Source organism: Betta splendens, chromosome 11, assembly GCF_900634795.4.
Source record: "Betta splendens chromosome 11, fBetSpl5.4, whole genome shotgun sequence".
In the NCBI taxonomy this organism is placed as follows: Eukaryota; Metazoa; Chordata; class Actinopteri; order Anabantiformes; family Osphronemidae; genus Betta; species Betta splendens.
The window spans coordinates 14724360-14745984 of NC_040891.2; the positions used below are offsets into that span (position 1 = coordinate 14724360).

General features: G+C 42.1%; 4 protein-coding genes across 6 annotated transcripts; 2 read left to right on the top strand and 2 right to left on the bottom strand.

Annotated features, from left to right (window-relative positions):
• The first annotated feature begins 389 nt into the window (after positions 1–389).
• Positions 390–12166, top strand: LOC114866140 (H-2 class I histocompatibility antigen, Q9 alpha chain-like). 2 transcript variants are annotated; one of them, XM_029167846.3, is made up of 8 exons: positions 390–549; positions 1662–1928; positions 9868–10146; positions 10261–10563; positions 11009–11107; positions 11234–11251; positions 11401–11441; positions 11571–12166. In XM_029167846.3, the coding sequence occupies exons 1-8, from the start codon at positions 489–491 to the stop codon at positions 11607–11609; spliced, it is 1107 nt and encodes a 368-aa protein (XP_029023679.1). In that variant the 5' UTR covers positions 390–488; the 3' UTR covers positions 11610–12166. The 2 variants fall into 2 exon arrangements, with proteins under 2 accessions (XP_029023679.1, XP_055368881.1); XM_055512906.1 differs by having other exon boundaries at positions 10261–10562; positions 10999–11107.
• A 2176-nt stretch (positions 12167–14342) lies between these two features.
• psmb8a (proteasome 20S subunit beta 8A) lies at positions 14343–16594 on the bottom strand. The gene is made up of 6 exons (XM_029167884.3): positions 16258–16594; positions 15925–16063; positions 15661–15772; positions 15447–15576; positions 14840–15044; positions 14343–14510 (listed from the first exon to the last, which is right to left on the bottom strand). The coding sequence occupies exons 1-6, from the start codon at positions 16405–16407 to the stop codon at positions 14422–14424; spliced, it is 825 nt and encodes a 274-aa protein (XP_029023717.1). The 5' UTR covers positions 16408–16594; the 3' UTR covers positions 14343–14421.
• A 393-nt stretch (positions 16595–16987) lies between these two features.
• psmb13a (proteasome 20S subunit beta 13a) lies at positions 16988–19677 on the bottom strand. Its single transcript, XM_029167883.3, has 8 exons — positions 19542–19677; positions 19239–19326; positions 18674–18771; positions 18431–18571; positions 18169–18284; positions 17884–17942; positions 17583–17734; positions 16988–17228 (listed from the first exon to the last, which is right to left on the bottom strand). The coding sequence occupies exons 1-8, from the start codon at positions 19601–19603 to the stop codon at positions 17117–17119; spliced, it is 828 nt and encodes a 275-aa protein (XP_029023716.1). The 5' UTR covers positions 19604–19677; the 3' UTR covers positions 16988–17116.
• On the top strand, positions 19595–21550 carry psmb12 (proteasome 20S subunit beta 12). 2 transcript variants are annotated; one of them, XM_029167904.3, is made up of 6 exons: positions 19595–19729; positions 20052–20122; positions 20280–20411; positions 20487–20616; positions 20691–20844; positions 21182–21550. In XM_029167904.3, exons 1-6 carry the CDS (start codon positions 19682–19684, stop codon positions 21307–21309), a joined length of 663 nt encoding a protein of 220 aa, XP_029023737.1. In that variant the 5' UTR covers positions 19595–19681; the 3' UTR covers positions 21310–21550. The 2 variants fall into 2 exon arrangements, with proteins under 2 accessions (XP_029023737.1, XP_029023738.1); XM_029167905.3 differs by having other exon boundaries at positions 20691–20835.
• The last annotated feature ends 75 nt before the right edge of the window (positions 21551–21625 follow it).

Below are 21625 nucleotides of genomic sequence, written 5' to 3' on the forward strand. Positions count from 1 at the left end.
AAAGCGTTTATCCACTAGAGGGCGCCGTTTACCGCATGTACTTACCAGTGTTGCCAAAAACGCCACCATAATATGATGATGCCATTACGAAACAACGGTAATTATCGCATAATTACAAATTCTATAGTATCTGACCTACTTCCATCTTTTCATGCATGTTCGTCTATTAGGCAATAAATTATTTAACGAATTTAAAATATACTTGTTAAACGCTTAGATGCTGATTTCTCTCCAGTCTTCAGTTCATTCTTTAACCCTCCTTTTTATCATCCAGTATTTCTACTTTCACTTTCGTTCATAACCTCATTGAATCCGTTTCACCCAGTTTCAGGTGACGTTGACGTTCGGACTAAATCCTCATTGGTTCATCAGGAGACTGATGTCGAAGGTTCTGCCTGTTTTCCGTCAGTCCGGAGTTAAAGCTGGATCAGAAAGCAGCGTCTGAGGACGGAGGAACATTTACTGCGTTGGTTTAACAGATTTACATCATGGCCAGTTTGAACAGCCTGTTATTTGTGGTTCTGCTGGGAATCCACGGCGCTGCAGCAGGTCAGTTTAATATTTAATGTAATGTATATTAGTGTATATTTAGATATTTAGTAGTATATTTAGTTTAATAGTTCTCCATGTTAAGTTCAAGGATTCATTTAAATCCTCCCCTTCATGGTCTTTTATTTGGTTAGAATTTATTATTTATGTTATTCATTATATGTCTGGTCTAAATATTCGAACACGTTCGTTGTGTAGTAACAATCAATTGTTAATTGTGTTAACAATTGCGTGTTATCTGAAGCTGTGTTCTTAGCTATGATAACGTTAAAGAATCATATAAATGCTCCCTGCTGTTAATTGTCAGTTAAATGTGTAGTTTTCTGTTTACATTCTTTTATTTCATTAACTGAATCATGAGTCTGTCTTCAATAACTGTATGTTCAATACTAATAGAACTAAACGTTCTGGGTCTAACCGTAATTCCTCTGACTGAAAGAGTTCAGTAAGAAAATAAATAAAATTATGACCTGCTCATAACTTCCTAGTTTGTGCGATTCTCATCTTAAATAATATTATTTTTGTTTTAAGTCTGTTTCTAAATCACAATCGAATTGTCAACAAACTATTTGATTATTTATGTATCTCAGTCTGACCTGATCAATATGAAAATCTTGCATTAAATAGGCAATAATTGATTATTAGCATTGGAAATCCAGTATCTGTCAGACTTCACTGTTTATGCCTTTAATCTAAAAGACAATATATTAATATTTATATAATATTTATAGAACTTCCCTGACCAGTGTTTGTTTGAGCGGAGGACAAGTTATATTACTATAAACATATTGTATTTCTAGTGATAAATGTGATTTTATTAGATGTTTACAGATTTTTTAATCGAAATCATATTTATTTTGTGCCTAAACCTGATTATTATAAACTGATATTAAAAGTTGAGTCTAAGTAATAAATATTCGTTATTAAACACCAAACAGGACGCCTCTATACACAGATTTATTGTAATAAATAATAGAAAATCCCTAATAATGTGAATTGTATAACGAAACGTGTGTTTCTGTTTACTGTTTAACAACAAACTGTTCATTGTGCAGTGACATGTTCAATGATGATAAACGATCATAAATCCTGACATTTACTTTTTCTTCCAGTGACTCACTCTCTGAAGTATTTCTACACTGCGTCCTCTCACGTCCCAAACTTCCCAGAGTTTGTGGTCGTTGGGATGGTTGATGAAGGTCAGATGATTTACTATGACAGTAACACCAGGGAGGCAGTGCCCAAACAGGACTGGATGAGCAAAGCCACAGGAGATATGCCACAGTACTGGGAGAGGGAGACTGGTAACTTATTGGGTCACCAGCAGTCCTTCAAAGCCAACATTGAGATTGCAAAGCAGCGCTTCAACCAAACTGGAGGTTTGTTTGTTTTTCACTTCTTTCTGGTAAAGTTCTAGATTTATTTCATCCCGGTCTTTGTGCAGTTGTAAATAATCATGAACACACACTCATCTTCATTTATCAGTTAACAGCCTATTATAACAGTTTTATTTTTTTAGAATACAAATAATCACATTTAAAAACACATTGTTATTATAACAATATATGCAATTTAATAAATACACTTTTGAGTTAAATATGAATGCATTTAAAAAAGTAACTAGTAAGTGAGTTTTATAATTACAGCACATAATAATGAATAATATAGATGAAATAATTTTGACTTCATTGTAGACTTTCTGTGTGTTTGATTAAATTGAACATTAATTTATTCCACATTATTATTAAAATATCAGCACTGCACTTTTCTTATTCTGATATATTTATTATAACAAAATAGAAATCAAAATGTAGGAAACTCATCTTAACCCAAAACACTGAAAGTACCCTGTAGCCTCCACAATAAGAGTCTCTAACAACAGTAAAGACTAAAATCATTAAAATAAACCTTAGAACACAGAAGCAGAGTAAACAGACAAAGAGCTGAGTGACAACTGAAATGTTCCAGGGGTCACATAATGCCTCCCTACCCCCTCACTCTAACCATCACAAATAAAGGCAGATGTCTAACCTTTGCTCTAATCTGAACCAAAACTCAATTCTAACCTCAGCCCTAAAATCACATCTTGACCCTCAAAAAAGCTTTCGGACCGATGGGCACCTGCCAAGTGTCCCTACGTTGTCGCAGCGTCCTCACCTTGATAGCAAAAACATGGTTTATGGTCACACACACACACACACACACACACACACACACACACACACACACACACACACACACACAATTGAACATGTGAATGTGTGTGCATCTGATCAGTGGGACTGATCATCAGGGGACTCATGTACAATGGCGATCTTTTCTACTGTTGTACATTTAGTGGATTGACTTGAAATAAGTCCCCATATGTCACATGTTGTTGACATGAGACTCCTTTTCACCTGCATCTATTCCACCTGTGCTGTCAGAGGCTTCAAATTAAAAGGAACTTGGACTTGATTTTGATAATCTGCCACTAAACAAACCAAACCAATATTCTATTATGAAGTACCTGTTGTGTGCTCAAATGTGGTATTCCATAATTCCAATGTTACTCACATCGTCTATTAGTTCAGCTCAGTGATTATTGTCTTGGAGTTTAACTCCATGTTTTTACTCTAAAGCAACTTAACTGAAGTTTTGTCTGTAAACGTAGTGCATGTTAGTTATTATGATCGCTGTGTCCACAGCAGCAATTCTCTTTATGTCCTTAAATAACAGACATCTGATAGAATATGTTGTCTTCACATAATTACAGGGTTATGGGTGGTGATTTTATTAACATAATTAATAATATTATATTTAATTATAAGGGCATGACCTCATAAAGACGTAGAGAGCAGTCCATCTGTAACTACAGCCACTTATTTAGGTTTAAACTGCCATAACGTGTTAATAAACGTTTTTCGGTGGTCGTAGACTTTACTTTTACAACCGGAATAATCATTGTAATTCACTTTACATCAGTCATAGATCGTAACTGTTTATGATACAACGCCATGACTCAGCAGATCTACAGCGACTCATTAGTGCAGAAACATGTTTGTTCTACGTTTCACTCCATGTGTTGGTTTGAAACTGCTGTTGTGACGAGGACACTTTAAACTGTATGACGTTAAAAACATGGAAACGCTTAGTGACATAATGTGTCAACCGTCGGCTCTAAAAACAACCCAAACATCCGTCACATGCCTTTATACATACGTCAGATCGAGTCAAGTTAATACATCTATTATATTTGAGTCATTCAGACGGCGCCTGCTCTGTTCACCTGCACAACCATGACTTCCTCTGTCAGAGCAGTGCACCTCTAGTGGTGAGATAGAGTATTACACTTGGGTCCACTAGGCTAAATGTAGTTTATAACTTTATAGTTTATTTTTGTTATTATTAAAGCCTTAAGCAGAGGTTCATCCTCAGCGTCTGTTAGCATGTAGCGCGTCATGTCACTAACAGCTGTGTTTTAAAGCAGCGTCTTCACCCACGGTTACAAATTCATGTAAAAGCTTCTCACGGCGGCTGCAGCAGCAACGCGTCACTGCTGATCTGAGACCTTCACACACGTCTTCCTGATTCACATGTAGAAACAACAGCTCCGTCGAAGGTGAACGCACGCGTTCAGTCCTTCAGTCGAGCGGCGCTGACGTTTAAACACTGAACAAACACACACTTATTAATAGTGACGTCTGATGTGACTCACTGACCTGGACTTGTTGTGAGTGGAGGCGCTTTGAGTCAATAACAGTGTGTTCTCAGTGGAACACGAGGCAGAGGCAGCGTTTGGCTCCATTTCAGCGCCTGCTTCTCCTCCGTCATCGTCACCGTTAAAGCCTCGCTGTGACGCCGCGTCCCTGAAGCTGCAGCTCCAGCGGTTCTGGTGGATCGTGACCCGGAACGTCGCTCACACAAACTGTGCCGTGGTTCCTTCACCAGAACCGACCCGTTTCCTCGCACGGCTCCAAACGTCTGCTCGGCGCTTCTGCTCCGTGACGTCCACCTCCGCGAGGCCGCGGCCGCGTGCAGCGACAGCAGGGCATTCTGGGAGTTGTAGTCTCGATGCCGTGCTTTGTTCTGACAGACGTTGAACAGAACCCTCGCGGCCGTGAAGATGTGGCGCCGTCGGCTGAGACGCCGAGGAGCCTCCGGAGGCGTGGCCTATGGGGACGAGCGGCGCAGATGGAGGCGTGGCCTCTGGATTCGAGCGGCGCCGCGTTAGACGAGCGCTCGCTGGGACCGTGTGAAGCTCAGCTCCAGCTGTTACGCGTTTATAGACGTTACTGCTGTTCACAGAGACAATGAGAGGCTCGTTACGACGTCCTGACTGTTCAGCAGCTGAAGGTCGTCTCCATAAACACTGGTGTTGATATTTGGACGCGCAGGTTCCGTGTGCAGCAAGATTTAATATGAGGGCTGTTCAATGATCTACTGAGCAGAAGCCACCGGTTCGGTTCGGTTCTATGGACCTTGAAGCCTCGCTGACATGTGCGTGACTGCGTCCCACGCATCCGGCCCGACCCGGCCCGACCCGCTCAGGGTCCGCTTCATGTTCCGTCGGTCCCAGCTCCCTGTGGACGCTGCGGTCGAACCCTGCGGTCGGCGGCTGCACGCGTCCGGGTCGTGGTTCTGGTCGCGTCGCGCTCCATCGACCGGGCTTTTACCGGGTTTCAGGGCTCGGTTCTGTCTCTGAACACGCGCTCTACTGGATCCTCCAGCAGGTCCTGGATCAGATCCTCACCAACCGCAGACACGCGGCTCTAATGATTATTTATTTATCGTTGTATCTGTGTAGGTTCTGGTCGTCTTCACATGATTAGCGGTTTTGCTGACGGTCCAGTAGCTGTAAAGTCCTGACTCCAGAGCTGCTGCAGATCTGTCATTGTTTGTTACGTGAACGCTGGCGTGAATGAAGACTCACCATGTTTTAGTGTGAGAACCTTTGAACACGAGGAGCTGGACACAAGAGATTCATAAACAAGTTAAAGTGAAACCACAAAAACAATGAGTCAGTAACAATGAGTGGCAGCATTAGTGAGGAGCTTTAAACCAGTCATTATTTATAGTGAGTTAAAACATAAATAATATGAAACAGTAAAATCTGTCAAATGACTGAATCTGCTCTGATAAGAAAGAACAGATGTGATGAGAGGTCTGAGGTCAGACTCATTTACAGTAAATGTGACAGATCACGTCTCTAACGTTCAGCAGGTTTCTGTGTTTCCTCTGTTTTCACTGTGACGTTGACTTGGAGCAACTGATCCAGGATCAGCTTCTTCACAGATGTTCATGTAATACACTGGACACGTCTTTAGACCATTAATCCGAATCAGTTCACAAACGTCATCTTCACTCGTCCTCAATAAACACGTCAAACACGAGACGCTGCCAAAATAAAACGTTTAACGAGCAGGAAACAAACTGACCCCAGATCAGGTGAAACACTGAACAGCTCCGTCACAGACTGATTTAAATCCCTGCGTCAGGCTGTTAGCATGAAGCTACGTTAGCATGAAGCTACGTTAGCCGACACCGTCTGCTGCTGCTCAGCCACAGAACAGTGAGCGACGCAGTCGGACCAGAACCGAGCCGACGGTTCTTCAGCGGCTCAGGCGGCGCCGCCTTAATAACAAGCTTCACCAGCAGAGACATAAAGTTCTGTTCTTCAGCCTCATGGACTCAGTGTTAACACACTGTGTTACTCAGTAGTTCTACACGTTCAGGCTCATCAGGATCAGATGTTTATTGGTCTCTGACTGTTCGATCTGACTCCAGGTCAGTTTTATTCCACGCTTCGCTGCATTAACATTGCTTTACGTCAGAGTCAGTGACGCTGAGGTTGAAGTCGCTGGCGCTGACGTCTGGTTCCGTCGGAAACCGAAGCGAATAGAATCCCCTGATGATGGAGTCGACACAATGTGGAGCGAAGGCGGCCTCCAGCGGCAGCGCGTCACCAGAACCGGCGCCGGTCCGGTCCAGAAGGCCGGTTCCACCGCGGTCTGGCTGCGTCGTGGATCATCAGACAGCAACGTGGGCCGGGTTCCGTACGTGTGGAGGTCATAGGACCAGCATGCACCTGGGCTGGACCGGTTTATTCCAGCAGAACCAGAGGAGACGTGAAGGAACGCAGCGCTGGAACCCGTCTGTTCCACACGTGGACGTCAGACTTTTCACCTGCGTCGGTTCCAGCTGTGCGTCAGACGCATCACATTAAAGGTAGAACCTGGATTTAAAGGAACCAGTGACTGACGTCACGCCGTCCTTCGTGTCCTCAGACCCAGTGCTTCAGCTCAGCCTGTTGTCTCGGCAGCGGGTTCGATTCCCTGCCTTGCTCTCCTGACGCATCGTGGGGTTTTCATCACTTCATTCCTGCTGCTGCGTCCGGTCTCACACGGACCTGCGTCGCGGCAGCAGAACCCTGGTTTCAGCTGGTTCAGCGTCTTCAACAGCCGCCGTCTGAATGTGAATGCGCGTCTCTCACGCGTCCGGTTCCGACCCAGGTTCCGGCTCCGGTTCCGGCTCAGAGCGTGACCTCCTTCTTCTCCACCGTAGCTCCTCCTCCGGCGCCTGTCGAGCCCCCGGTTCGGACCAGGTTCGTAGCATCCGGACCTGATGAGCGCTTCACTGTCGATTATTGTCGTCATCGGGTGAATGTTTGTTAGAATCTAACAAACTGAATCACTGAATCCAGATGAAATGAAACCATCATGAAGACGCTGACCTTTTCTCAGGACTGAGTTCTGACGCCTGCAGAGATCAGATTCAGCTCCTTTTACACCTGACGTCTGACAGACGATGGCACTGATGCCGCCGGTTCCGGTTCCTCTGCGTTTTCACTGAGTCAGACTGGAGCTCTTCTGCTGTGGAACCAGTAAAACCTCGGTCGGTCCAGTCTGTGTCCTCCCAGAACCACATGTTCTGACCCACACTAACTGCGTGTCAGTGTGGGTCAGAACCAGCCGTGATCCGGAGCAGAGCTGCATCTCAGCGTGACCTCTGTGGTTGAAGGTCAGGGTTCGTTCAGTTTATTCACTTCACAGCAGCCGTCGGTTGTTTTTACTCCATGACGTCAGGACTCAGATCCACGACCCATTGTTGCAGCAACGTGTTTGTTCCACGTACATTTACTCCACGTGTCTGTTTTAAACTGTAAACTTAAAAATCTGAGTGACGCGTGCGTGAGTCGCTGCCGCGTTCAGTCGGACCTGATCGACTGCAGCTCATTAAACAGAGGTTTGTGCACGACGGGTTTGTTCCTCTTCGCTTTCATACGTTCACATTTTGCTGCAAACGCACACGTGTTGTGGTCAAATGCGACGGTTGTTAAGCGTGAAGGCCAATATTTATATGTGGACAGGTAGAAATGAACTCACCTGAAGACCTCACGCTACAAACGTGCTCTCTGTGGTTTGAAGTGAAGATCATTGTTAATGATCGGTCCAGTAGCTGTGAAGTCCTGACTGCACTGAGATCTGCTGTAGATCTGTCATTATTATGTGACGCTGGTGTGGATGAAGACGCACCATGTTTTAGTGTGAGAACCTTTGAACACGAGGAACTGGACACGAGAGATTCATACAGAAAAGACACAGTCAAATCTGACAAATGACTGAATCTACTCAGAGAGGAGAGAAAGACTTCAGACTTGAGCTTCTGAGGTTAAATTCAGTGTAAATGTCAAATGTCAGGTCGCGTCTCTAATATTTAGCAGGTTTCTGTGTTTCCTCTGTTTTTACTGGGATTTTTACAGTTTCAGCTGATCCTGGTTCAGCTCCTCTTCACAAGTAGTCGTGTCATATGGTAAATGTTACTATTTATATACAGTAGGGCTTTAAACGCCCTTCTGGGATCCACAGCGCTTTACACCACTTCTCATTCATCCATTCACCCATTCACTCACACACTGACGCCAGCAGCTGCCAGCGCTTGCTCAAAACACCAGGAGCAACTAGGTGTTCAGCATCTTGTATATATTGTCCTTCTGCCACGGTCAATGTATTTATAACCGCCAACATCACAGTTAGACGACAACAAATAAACATGGATTCATCAGCGTCTTTAGACCATTAAGCAGAATCAGTCCACCAGCATCATTCATCATTCGTCCTAAATAAAGTGTTAGCATGAAGCTACGTTAGCCAACACCGTCTGCTGCTGCTGCTGCTGCGTCACAGTAAATCATGAAACGCTGACGAGGACGGACGAAGCTGAGCCCACGGTTCAACAGGGATGAGTTAATCTGTCACACGTCGCTTGACACGTTCTGCTGGTTCTGACCCACTGAGGTCGATGAGCCTCAGCTTTGCTCCACTGTCACCACGTCAGCTCCACCTGGAGGGAAACAGCAGCCTGATCACAGACGGAGGCTGAGGAGACGTCACACAGTTTATTATCAGCTCATTAACACAGAGCAACACAAACCTGCAGCTGATCTGCTTCAGGTTTAAACTCAGACGCTGAAAAAAGACACAACCCAGTGACAGCAGACGTTAAATGTTGTGTCACATCAGAGAACTGAGTCTAAGCAGCAACGTAACGAGCAGAAACCTCAGCAGGAGTCAAAGTAAAGTCCTCACACTCTGTTTTATGAGGAGCAGAGGAGGCGAGAGAGGAAGGAAGAGACAAGGAAAGGAAACAGGAAGGAATCAGGAAACGAGCTGAGGTTAAGTCAGTGCAGAGTCCACACACACAAAGCTGCTGTTACAGGAGAGACGTTAATGTGAGGAGCTGCAGTTTGACTGTGTCCTGATAAACAGACATGATGATGATGGAGGAACAGGAGAAACTGCTGGAAAATACAGCAGGAACCAGCGTTAACGCCTGCAAAGAGTCAGTGAAGGAGGGAGAGACAGAGAAGGTCTGAGAGTCAGACGATGAGGAGACCAAAAATCAGTAGGAAGAGGCGAGTGAAGACCAGAACTGAGACAAAGAGCAGCGGCAGGTTAAAAACAGACACACGATGAGCTGAGACTTAACGCTCAGGTGTTAAAACCAAACTTTAAAACCAACAGTCATTATTTAACACTAGTGAAGTGCTGTTAAGACTGTGTGTTTCTGAGCAAACAGAGACAGTGCTGATTAACGTCAGGACCGTCTGGTCTGTCGTTCCTCATAGAACCCGACATTAAACCCAGTAACTGCGGGTTCCTTGTAGAACAGAACCAGGTGTTCACTGGGTCAGGACTGTGTCAGTGTAAGGCTGAAACCTGTAACTGGTTAGAGAGACGCTGTGTGTAATTCTGGAGGTCAGTGTGTGTTTGAGGGTAAAGATGTCAAATCATCTGACAGTAACTGAAATCTCTACATTTGTGTGTTTTTCTCTCTCAGGCGTCCATATTGTCCAGTTTATGTACGGCTGTGAATGGGATGACGACACTGGAGCGGCTCGTGGTTTTAGGCAGTTTGGTTACGATGGAGAAGACTTCATAGTGTGGAACACAGAGACCAACACATTTGTTGCTCCAGTACAACAAGCTGTAATCACCCAAAACAAATGGAACAATGACAGAGCTGAGTTAGACTACAGGAAGAACTACCTCACTGAGGAGTGTCCTCAGTGGCTGAAGAAGTACGTGAGCTACGGGAAGAGGACTCTGCTGAGAACAGGTACGATGGTGTGATGCTTTAAAACAGTCTTGACAATGAGACTTTGATCGATTATATATAGATTATTTTTATGTGACAGAATAACATATTTCTTTAATAATTCTTCTCCTCCAGACCTCCCCTCAGTGTCTCTGCTCCAGAAGTCCCCCTCGTCTCCAATCAGCTGCTTCGCTACAGGTTTCTACCCAGACAAAGCTGAGATGTTCTGGAGGAAAAACGGAGAAGAGATTCACACAGACGTGGACAAAGGAGAGAGTCTCCCCAACCCTGATGGAACCTTCCAGATGAGGGTCGACCTGGACCTTTCATCAGTCACAGCTCAGGACTGGAGCAGATATGAATGTGTGTTTCAACTGTCTGGAATGAAGGACGACGTCATCACCAAACTGGACCGAGCTGTGATCGGAACTAATGAAGGTGAGAGTTTTTGGTCAAATTCATTCAACTGAGAAGGAAAATGTTTTTATTGTAGTTTCTGCTTTTTATTGATGTCCTATTCAGGTGATCAAATCAAAGTTAAACTATTACTTTTGTGTTTACATAAAAAATATTTAGGTTTTATTCATTGATCAATACAAAAGCACTACAACATATCAGACTGTATTCAATAATTTGTCGCACCAAATATTGCCATATATCTCCAGTGTCCTGTTCAGAATGTATAGAATAAATATTGTCATACAGATTTCAGCAGTTATTAATGTAGCTGCAAAATATTTAACATATTGTTTCACTATCGGGTTATAGTTAAAAAAAACATTTTCTAGTTACGCTGCTTCTTTAAAATGTGAAATACTTCAAGTTGTTTTAATAAAAAATATTTGATAATAAACCAATAATGTTTTTAATTCTGATTCTGCAGGTTTTCCTCTTGTACCTGTCATCGGAGGTGTTGTTGTTGGTCTGTTGGTTCTGGCAGGCTGCATCGCTGGATTCATCATCTGGAGAAAAAGATACAACGGTAAAGGAAAAATGTCTTTCAACATGTACATCCGCATTTTCTTTTATATTGTTGTTTATATTTGATTTGATAATTTGATTGATAATTAATTAAAGAAATTCTAACTGTATATATTTGTTTCTCTAGGGTTTGCACGTGCAGGCAGTAAGTATTTTCCATATTGAAATTAAATTTTCATCTGTTCTGTCTTTAATTATGCACTTTACTTTTTTAATTTAAATTAAAGTGTAAATGCCCCTTCACATAAAGTCTAAATTTTATTTCTAGTTTTAATTATGTTTCTGTTTTTGTAGCATCTGATTCATCATCATCATCATCATCAGTTGAGGTTAAAGTGAGTATATCTATTTGTCAAACTATCACATTAAGCTATTTACAAGTGACCTTTCGTTTCCTACACATTCACATCTGTAAGAAGACAGACTTTACTGCCTGAAAAGTGACCAATTTATTGATTAATCAGGTTCCCTGTGAGGATCAGCAGAAGATGGTGAAAACCTGAGAGAAATCGTTTACTGATTTCCACAAACAAAAGAAATAACAAGATAAATAATGAGAGATAAAGTTCTAAATCATAAATTGACATTGAACCTTTTTGATTTAATATCTGCATTCTGCCACCATCCACACACAGGTTGTTTAAACATATTTCATTGTTTGCATTCACATATCAAAAGAAAGTATCTTTTTATCTTGGGTTGAAGGTAAATTGTGTGGGAATTCAGTTTAACATAATTTTATGTGTCTCTTCTGTTAGATGATTGTATAGTTAAACCTGTGTGGTATCATTGATCTTCTCTACACATCTCCTTTTTTCACTCATAACTAAATATTAAGTAAGATTTTCTAAAAAAATATGTGCATATAAATCAAAACATATCTATATAATCTAGCAGTGTGAACCATTTATTTGATTGTATAAATTGTGATTAAAATGGTTCCTGTTTATTTGTCTTTATAAATGTTACTTTAGAAACTGTGATTTTCTGGGCTATAGTAGTTAAGGGTATTAAAGAATTCTTAGGGTTTTAGATAAATAAAGTGTGTGTGAAAACTAAACTAAGTAAAGAGTTGTGTGTGTTTATACTTTCAAATCATTAGTTACATACTGAGATAAACTTACCAAATGGAACAGGCTATGTGACTATAACCTGTAATGTGGCTGAAGTGGTTTAGAATATGCGTAAGAGAAGGGAGTATTATCATGTGTTAGTGGACATGAAGAAGAAGATGTTGGAACTGGAGAAGAACTGATTTGAGAGACAACTGAACCAACAGGACCATCAGTAAAACTCAGTTTCCACAACACCCTGATGTTGTGCAACAATAGAAAATTCCAAACACAACAATAAAGGGATAATGTTAATGAAATAAACATTGGAGGTACAGTAATGTGAATGAACTTATGCTTATGTCAACAAAGAATGACAGTAAAAACAAAGGCATTAATTTAACTGTTAACACAGAAGTAGTGTTAAAACCTACAGGACGTTTGTAAAAGCTAGAGTCAGACAATGAAAAAGAAAAGAAGACAGAGGATGGATCTCAGAGAAAGTCAGTTGACATGGACTCAATATGAGGACGAAATGAGTAAAGAGCAGAACTGAGGCAAAGACCAGTAACAAGATTAATACAGACATGAGCTGAAATAGACAGATATACAGGCCTATTGCCTTTATATGTATGGATGCTCCGCATTAAACTGTATTAAACATTATAGAATAATAATTTATTCATCCCACACTATGGAAATTTAAATGCCAAAGCAGCCACAAAGAAAGAGCTAGATACAAAAACAAAAACTAGGGATGAGCAGGATTATACAGAAAAAATGAACATATACGGTTACATATTTGCAACCCATACACACATGTAGTACTTTAGTTAAATTTGTGCCTAAATTTGTGAATTAAAAGAAAATGTACCGGTACAGGTAACAGTTCTACATGTCACATATAGTACAGCATCAATGTCCAGGATACAGTGTAATCACGTGCTGTCAAACAGTTAACAGTGAGTTGAGGCTTCATGGCGGTGGGGATGAAGGTACCGCTCCTTCCTCCACTGGGGGTGGATCAGTTTGCCAATAAAGGAGCTGCTCAGAGCCTCCACTGTCTGATGCTGTGGATGGGAGGTGGAGTCCATGATGGACGTCAGCTCAGTGAACGTCCTCTTCCACTGGACCCGGTGGACAACAGAGGCTGCCACAGAGTCATAGAATGTCCCTAACATGATGTACTCAAACGTGTCTGTGTAGAGCAGGGGGTCCAACCCTGGTCCTCGAGGGCCGCAGCCCTGCTGCTTTTCCACTGCTCCCTGTCCCAGCTGATACTGAGCACCTTGGTCAGGTGTGTTCAGTCAATCAGCAGCTGACTGACATTGATCAAGGTGATCAGCAGGGAGAGCTGGAGAACCAGCCGGACTGTGTCCCTCTGGTGTAGAGCATCTGCAGATGAAAAAGTGTTGTCTGGCCAGTAGATGTTCATATCAATTTCTAAGACATGGTCTGTTTTATTCTGTTGAATAGTAAACTCTGCCCTGTGGTGAAGTCTATACTAACTAATGTTACACAGAAACTCTTGCTGTGGAAGTTTGTAAAAACTTGAGGCCAATCACAGAAAGAGATGTTTGACCGACCTGCTACAGTAACAGCATTTCTTACTGTAGGACACAGTCAGGTTTTATCTGGGTCAGAGTTGCATCTCAGCCTAAGGCTTTGCAGCTCACACGAAGTCAACATGTAACTGATTAACCTGTAACTGACTCTGTTTATTTAAGTGTCTCTGTTAAACATCAAATCAGCTGTTTTTAACTGGGCTGAAATCTCCACATATTTCTGTGTCTCGCGCATCCTTATTGTCCAGTAAATGTATGTCTCAGCTATAGGTTGATAAAAAAAGTAAAACCTTATAAGATGAAGTAGTTTTTCAGCTGAAATATAAATATTTAAAAAACTGAAACATAGCTTCTATTCAACATCAATTTAAATAGCAGAAAACAATGGTAATCAGGTTAATGTACAATGTAAAAATAATTCATACACAAAGAAATGGAGGTTTGGGCGATGGAAATCTACCAACACTACGATTGATATGAATCTGACCCTGCAAGCATTAGATTAACATACAGCCAAAGAAACGTTTTCTCATGATTAACCATTTATTAACCATTTCACTATCAGTAATTCCTTTCATACTGCTGTGAAGACATCTAAATAATAATGTTTCCAACCACAGAAATTGTTATTCTTTATTAAAATGCTCATAATTGGATGACTGTTAACAGTGTTGAGGCTGATCTGTTCAAGGCTCGTCTCAGAACATCCCCTTCCTGTAGCGATGGATCAACTCGGACACGTCTTCTTTACAAACCTTGATCCATCCGTCCTCCTGCATGTGGTACACTGGAAACAAGACAACAAAAACACATGGAGATGAGCACATATAAAGCAACTATGCAGTTCTAAAAAACATCTAAACGACATGAATGACAGTGACAATGATGACACACTGATAGCACTGATGCATAGCGCAGCACTATATTAAAACACAATCAAATCATAATAAACTCTACTACTCACCTGAACTCGTTGAACAAGTTCAAACTAATAGAGTGATAGTTGCCTTTACTCTCACAGCTTTAAACACTAAATGGTAATAGTGTTTCAATGGTTAAAGTTAGATTTATAATACACAGTGAAGTAAATGCTTAATCTCCAGTCCATGAACTCACTGTTGACCACCCCTCCAGAGTAGGCGTCTCTGTGCGTAGCGTGGGCGATGCCGCGTCGCCCCAGCTCGTACGCCTCCTCCACCGTCATGTCTTCTCTGTAGCCGCTGTCAATCACACCGTAGGCGTAGCTGTTCCCACAGCCGGTGGAGAACATGCGGCCAGACATGCGTGAGCCATTGTCATCCACATAGTAAAGACCTGGACCCTGGAGGACAGACGTTAAAGAATATTTACGTCATTTACGACAAAGGTAAACGTTTTAAATAGAGCAGCTGACTAACAGTCAGGTTCTGATTCCAGGGCATCATCTTTAGATTTTTCTCAGGACAGGGTGCATATGGCTGCCTCGTTTTGGACCTGGGCTTTATTCTTGAGCAAAACAGCCAAGAATCCTTTACCTATTTCAGGGTCCATGCTGGCCGTTGTTGGACATACAGTATAGCAAACTGCTATGATGGAGAATAGCTGTAGTCAAGTCTCAAAAATCAATCGAATGCACTTGAACTGATGGTCACACTCTCAACACTGCAGACTTGCTTTTACAAACACCTGTAGGCTCACAAACTATATGCAACTCCACTAAGACCGAGCTGAGACAGTGAATCACCTGCTTGTCCCATCCACAGATCATGCTTCCCACAGACAGGCCCATCCCTCTGTAGCCCAGCATCATGTTACACAGCAGCTTGGAGGCAGCGGCCACAGAGATCCTCTCATTGTTCCTCAGCCTGTACAGCCTGAATGAAATAAAAAATAATAACTGAACAAAAAGGATGACAGCACGCGAACAAACTAAACAACAAACTATTAGAGACCAATACCTGCATTCTTTAGCCAGAAGTCTCTCCCAGTACTGACAGTCTGCAGCGCTGCCTGACATGGTGCCCAAAAGGTACGGGTTGATCTCTATCACCTTGTTTACGTCGTTTGATGCTGCAGAGACAGAAGATGAAGATGAAGATGAAGATGAATAACATCAGTGGCTGGAGGTTCCTGCATGCACACACTTAAACATGTAAAAAATAAAAGTTTCTAAAGGTTTTGGTTATAAGACACGTGTTGACACTGTCATACTGCAGATTTACCCAGGTATCGTCCAGCTGAAGCTCTGGAGTCCACGGCCACGATGACTCCGTGTCTGAACTTGAAGGCCAGCGTGGTGGTGCCGTGGTTCATCTCTATGCGGACTCCTCCATCACTGCAGGACTGGACGAACCCGGAGGGCTGGAAGGAAACCCACAATGTGTCAGTGTGATGGGGGTGAAACATATCACGACTTTATTATGACAGTAACTTAAATACACGCATGGAGTAACATTTGATACCAACGTTCCCTCATCAAACACTGAAACCAGAGACGCGTGAACCGCAGCGCGTCTGACGCTCTGAGTTTCACTGTTATAGACTGAAATACTCACGTCCACACCGACGGGTAACGCGAACTCCTGAGTTCTGGTGCCGAAGTTGTAGTGGTTGGTTCTGTCGACGAGCTGCGTCCGTCTGCGTGGAAGAATCTGCTCCCGGATTTCAGAATAATATTTAAACCCACTTACATCCAACAGAGCCATTATGTATTAGAAGAGGTCAAGTCAATCTGGCTATAGAATTTATACGGAGTTAAATTGTCCAGAACAAGGAAACCGACCGACAACACCGTCAACGATAATTTCCTTGTTCGTGACAAAGAATTCGAAAGTGAAACAAATCTTAAACTCTCACTGTTTAAGAAATTTATCTTTAAATATGATTAATTAATAACAATAAATGAATATTACTATGGATGTCAATTATATACGCATTTTTAAATGAAGAAGCTCACTGACTAAAATAAAAGCCTCTTAAATACCGCAACTGAATGAACCAATAGGAAGACGCATCGTCTCCTCATCATCAGTCGCTGAGCGGAAACGCAACTTACAGGTTCGCACCGATAAACAATAACAACGTCTTTAATGAAAACAAACTATTTTAAGTATTTAACCGTCTAGTTTAAAAATCCAACAACATTAACAACATGCTATGACATAATATTAAATATTATACATTATGTTATTTATATTATTTATGCTTTTATTGAATTATAAACTTATGAACTTGGCTGCGTTTGAACTAAAATATTATCACTGCAAAATAAAAACAGAGGCGACAGAGATTTATTCTTGATTTATTACTTGAAGTTTAGCTTTTCAACAGCTGGCACAGTCAAACAGTTTAAACAGCAGCAGAAAAAACAATGATGTGTGTAAATCATGTTTCTGGCATTACGTGAGTTCTGGTTCAGACTGTGTCCATCCGCTGCACAGTCTCTGCTACGACCTCCAGCTTTAAGGGGACGACTTTCTCTGTCAGAACCGGTGTCGTACCTGGACGATATTTATACTTTATTTTCCTAGAAACAAAGAACAGGTTAAGAATTCACCAAATAAACCATTTAAAACAAATAATTTCACTGTAAGAGGTTCACAGTCCTGATATTGTAAGTACAATAAAACCTAAACACTGAGTTTTTGTTTGAGTTTAAGATAAAACTATCGTGTCACATAGTAGTGTAGACAACACAGCCTGCATATAAGATGTCATCATTTAAGACAGTTTCATGTTATTTATTATTATTTAAGAGATAAAAGAAAGTTGTAAATTTTCAGTCATAATACATAAAACATTCAATTACACTCGTATTTCAAAATGAAAAGCAAAAACCTTCATGATGTTTAATGAAACATCAGAGCTTCCTGTCTCCTACCTGTCGTCTTTGTACTCTGACTCCCTGTAGGGTCTGATGTAGTCCACTCCTTGTCTGGTGATGACACACACATCGATGTTGTTTCCTGACCCGAGGTCGCACATGATTCCTGCTTGGATGGAGGCTCGCACCAGCTCCTTGGCCTCGTTCAGCTGAGAGGAAATATTAAAGATGGGACAAAGTTTTTAAAACAGAAGACTCAACAAGATGGAAAATCATGTTTTATTTGTGCAGCCTCTTTATACTTAAATATGCATATTTAAATAATTAAAAATAACTACAATGACTAACACTGCTGTACCTCCATGTTGGGTCTGAATCCATCCTCTAAAATCCCAAGAGCAGCGAGATCCCCAGATCCTGAATGAAGGTTAGTCAGACAATGTTTAGATGTAAGAGAACTATATGCAACAAACTGGTTCATATCATCAAATAGCATTGTCACAGTTTGGAAAATAAAATTTCATGTTCACAGTTACTTTATTTAGCAGCACAGACATAACAGACAAAAGCATCACAGTGATTCAAACTTCACTCACGACAAACTGGAGACCAACATGTCACAGCAGTGTTTTCTATCACATACCCATGGATAGAAAAGGAACCTTAATCACGCTGCCGTACGGCCCCACAGTGAACAGATGGTTCCCAGTACAGTCCACTCCTCCCAGTATCAGATTGGCACCAATTTGGCCGTGATACCTGAGGAGCAAAAGGTCTGGATGTTATTGATCAGTGAGTCTCAGGAATATAATTACTACTTCTAAGTTACCTCAACTAGTGTGTAACTCATGATTGACGGACACACACACACACACACACACACACACACACACACACACACACACCTGTACAACATGTCCTGCAGGATGTTGACGGCCATGATGACGCGAGGTTTCCTCCCGCTGTTCAGGGAGAAGATGCTGAGGTTGGAGGACAGCAGCTCTGTGGTTTTCTCTGTGTCTGCAGCTGTTCCTGCTCCACAACAGCTGGACACAAACAAACACACAAACAGTGTGTATAATAACCTCTGTGATGAAGTGAGCTGTTTCCTCTGCTCAGGCTTTGGTTCTAACACCTGTGACACCTACTATATGTTTGGGGCGATGTAGTGGATCTTAGCACACATCTTATCAGCCACCACTTCACTGGACGTGGCTCTGGTGTCGGCTCCCAGAACCACCCCGTCCTGCAACAACACATATGGAATATTTATAAAGTTACTTATAGTAACCAACGTTATTATTTAGCTTTAAGTAATCTGCGTAATAGCCCAAAAAACACAGCTAATTATAATTATTATAATACAGCTGACTATTGAGTGCCCTCAAAAGTATCAGTAGTCTCAGAGGATGCAGCTCTAAAATTCACTGTTTGAGATCTGAGTTTCCAGATGAGAGATTTATAGAAAGAAAAGAAGCTTTGGAACCCAAAACAAAACTAAAGTCCCCTTAATGTTGTCAATGGTTTTTTACTTGAAAATAGAAGAATGATCATTTGGTCTAATTATTTATTCATATGACATACAAAAAACAAACAGAAAAACATTTTATGCCTGTTTCTGTTCCATATTATCTGTTTAATATGTTTTGAACTGCACTATTCAGCTCATGAACTAAAATGTAACGTTTGCTCAGGTTACGCTGTTACACTCACCTTAAACACCACTCCTGCTATGGTGGTGCCTGTTTTCATGGCTTTAGGAGTCTCTGCTCCTTTAAAGAAACTCTGTAACGCAGCATTCCTGGGCGCAGAGAAGAGGAAAGAGAAAAGGAGAGGATAAGTTCATTCTAATGACCATGAACACATCATCATTTGACCTGAGCTAAACTGGTTCAGAGGAAAAAGTTACTTTCACTTTTGATCCTGACGAAACAGACAGTTCAACGAACAATATTGTTGTATTTTTCCATCATTAATACACACTTTACAGCCCATTAGTCATGAATAAGTTCAAACCTCGTCGCGTTGTCGAAGTTAAAACCTGCCGCTGGCGTCTGGAGGACGTTTGACAGCGCCATCGTGGATCTGCTGCGCGTCTCCGTGCGTCTCAGCGCATCAGCGCCGCCTCCTCGTTCTCTTTCGCTTTTGGAGCGAAAATGGAGAAACGCAGCACAGACTCACAAGTCAAAGGAGTCAGCACAGGGGTGAGTAAACCCGGTCCGGTTCGATCAGAGCGTTGTCTAATGGAGCAGCAGTGGAGCCTGAAATGAAGAACAGGTGACGCTGCACCTGAACAGCAACGATAAACAATCAGAATGACTGCGACCGCACATTTAATTAGCTTCATCACCAGTTGACGCGTTTACATGGTTTGACTTAGAGTTTACTTTATATTTTTACAATTAAAGCGGTAAACTTTAATTTTTACGTAATATTCCCGAAACGCAAACTTTCACAGAACTCCACATCCCAGAATTCATAGCACAGCTCAGTCTGAATCACTGATCAAATCCGTCTCTTTCTCAGACCACCATCCTGGCTGCCGTCTATGACGGGGGGGTCGTGATTGGTTCAGATTCCAGGGCTTCAATAGGAGGGTGAGGATGACGTCATGATAAAATGAAGTTAAAGGTTCAGGAGTGAACTCTTTAGTACTTTGATTAATTTATTTTACAATAGTTTAAATGCAACAACACCCTCTTCTCTCCCAAATATATAAGTGACTATACTGTTTTAACCTCGTTCTCTTCTTAGGGACTATGTGTCATCTAAGACGATTAACAAGCTGATCCAGGTCCACGACCGGATCTTTGCCTGCATAGCCGGCTCACTTGCCGACGCTCAGGCCGTCACCAAGGCTGCAAAGTCTCATCTGTCGTTCCACAGGTGCCTCACAGATCTCCACGTTCCACAGCAGAACCTTTAAATGCTGAAGCTCCCTGACTTTTCTTTCTACTCCAGTGTGCAGATGGAGACGCCTCCGCTGGTGGTCGCTGCAGCATCGGTGCTGAAGGAGCTGTGCTACAGAAACAAGGAGGAGCTGCAGGCCGGGTTCATCACCGCGGGCTGGGACAGGAAGAACGGGCCACAGGTTTGTAAAGGTTGTAAAGGTCACAGCAGAGCATGGACCTCGCTGCATTTATGCTGTGCTCCGTCCCTCTGCAGGTTTACGTGGTGTCTCTGGGTGGGATGTTAATCAGTCAACCCGTGACCATCGCTGGCTCCGGCAGCACCTACATCTACGGATACGTAGACGCTAAATACAAACCCAACATGAGCCGAGAGCAGTGTCTGCAGTTTGCCACCAACGGTACTGATGGTATCTCAATTAAACTATAACCTAAAGTTTGACTTTAAATTAGGGTGAACATATTTCACTTAGTGAAGAAGAGGACGGTGGAGTCAGGAGGCAGACGGACACTGTAGTTAAAAGGATCAGGAGGGGTGTAAATACATGACAAATACATTCACCATGAAACTAGATACTGAACTTTAATACACATGTAACATGTAGACAAGAGCTGAGTGTTCTTATATACATGTGACATATGCAGATGTAATGTGAAATAAAAAAACTGCTATTTTGTGCTCATTAATCTGTATTTGTCGTTCACTCATCATACTTGTGTTTATTCACTTCCTTCTTTTCTCCTCAGCTCTGGCTTTAGCGATGGGCAGAGACAACGTCAGCGGGGGTGTGGTCCACCTGGTGGTGATCACGGAAGAAGGCGTGGAGCACGTGGTCGTACCTGGGGACAAGCTGCCCAGGTTCCACGACGAGTGATGAGCTTCATGTTGTGTGAAATTCAGAAATAGGACTCAGGAGTCAGATGGATGAAACACTGCTAATGGAACCATTGCGCTGAGTTGAGTTGTTAACGCAAACAACCTGAGGCTAATTTACACCATGCTAAAGAAACTCAAATGGGGTTGATGATGAAGAGTTATTTGGTCCCTTTGTTTGTCTCGTTCATTATTTTTATTTCAAAGAAAATCATAAAATTAAACAAACATGTTTTAAACCATTTTCTCCATTCTTGTATTTGTGTTTTGGGTTCCAGAGCTTCATAATGGCGTGTTTTTTCCTGTCAGCTGGATTT

What these genes read in the sequence shown, in the direction of transcription:
- psmb13a (XM_029167883.3), bottom strand. Translation starts at nt 19,603, where the DNA reads ATGGCGCTGTCAAACGTCCTCCAGACGCCAGCGGCAGGTTTTAACTTC. An exon ending in GGTTCCTTTTCTATCCATGG is followed by an intron (nt 17,943 to 18,168) that starts GTATGTGATAGA and finishes ACCTTCATTCAG; the next exon opens with GATCTGGGGATCTCGCTGCT. An exon ending in TCAGAGTACAAAGACGACAG is followed by an intron (nt 17,229 to 17,582) that starts GTAGGAGACAGG and finishes CTTTGTTTCTAG; the next exon opens with GAAAATAAAGTATAAATATC.
- psmb8a (XM_029167884.3), bottom strand. Translation starts at nt 16,407, where the DNA reads ATGGCTCTGTTGGATGTAAGTGGGTTTAAATATTATTCTGAAATCCGG. An exon ending in CGTTACCCGTCGGTGTGGAC is followed by an intron (nt 16,064 to 16,257) that starts GTGAGTATTTCA and finishes GTTTCCTTCCAG; the next exon opens with CCCTCCGGGTTCGTCCAGTC. An exon ending in TTCAGCTGGACGATACCTGG is followed by an intron (nt 15,773 to 15,924) that starts GTAAATCTGCAG and finishes CTGTCTCTGCAG; the next exon opens with CATCAAACGACGTAAACAAG.
- psmb12 (XM_029167904.3), top strand. Translation starts at nt 19,682, where the DNA reads ATGGAGAAACGCAGCACAGACTCACAAGTCAAAGGAGTCAGCACAGGG. An exon ending in TCAAAGGAGTCAGCACAGGG is followed by an intron (nt 19,730 to 20,051) that starts GTGAGTAAACCC and finishes TCTCTTTCTCAG; the next exon opens with ACCACCATCCTGGCTGCCGT. An exon ending in TCTCATCTGTCGTTCCACAG is followed by an intron (nt 20,412 to 20,486) that starts GTGCCTCACAGA and finishes TTTCTACTCCAG; the next exon opens with TGTGCAGATGGAGACGCCTC.
- LOC114866140 (XM_055512906.1), top strand. Translation starts at nt 489, where the DNA reads ATGGCCAGTTTGAACAGCCTGTTATTTGTGGTTCTGCTGGGAATCCAC. An exon ending in GAGGACTCTGCTGAGAACAG is followed by an intron (nt 10,147 to 10,260) that starts GTACGATGGTGT and finishes CTTCTCCTCCAG; the next exon opens with ACCTCCCCTCAGTGTCTCTG. An exon ending in CTGTGATCGGAACTAATGAA is followed by an intron (nt 10,563 to 10,998) that starts GGTGAGAGTTTT and finishes GTTTTTAATTCT; the next exon opens with GATTCTGCAGGTTTTCCTCT.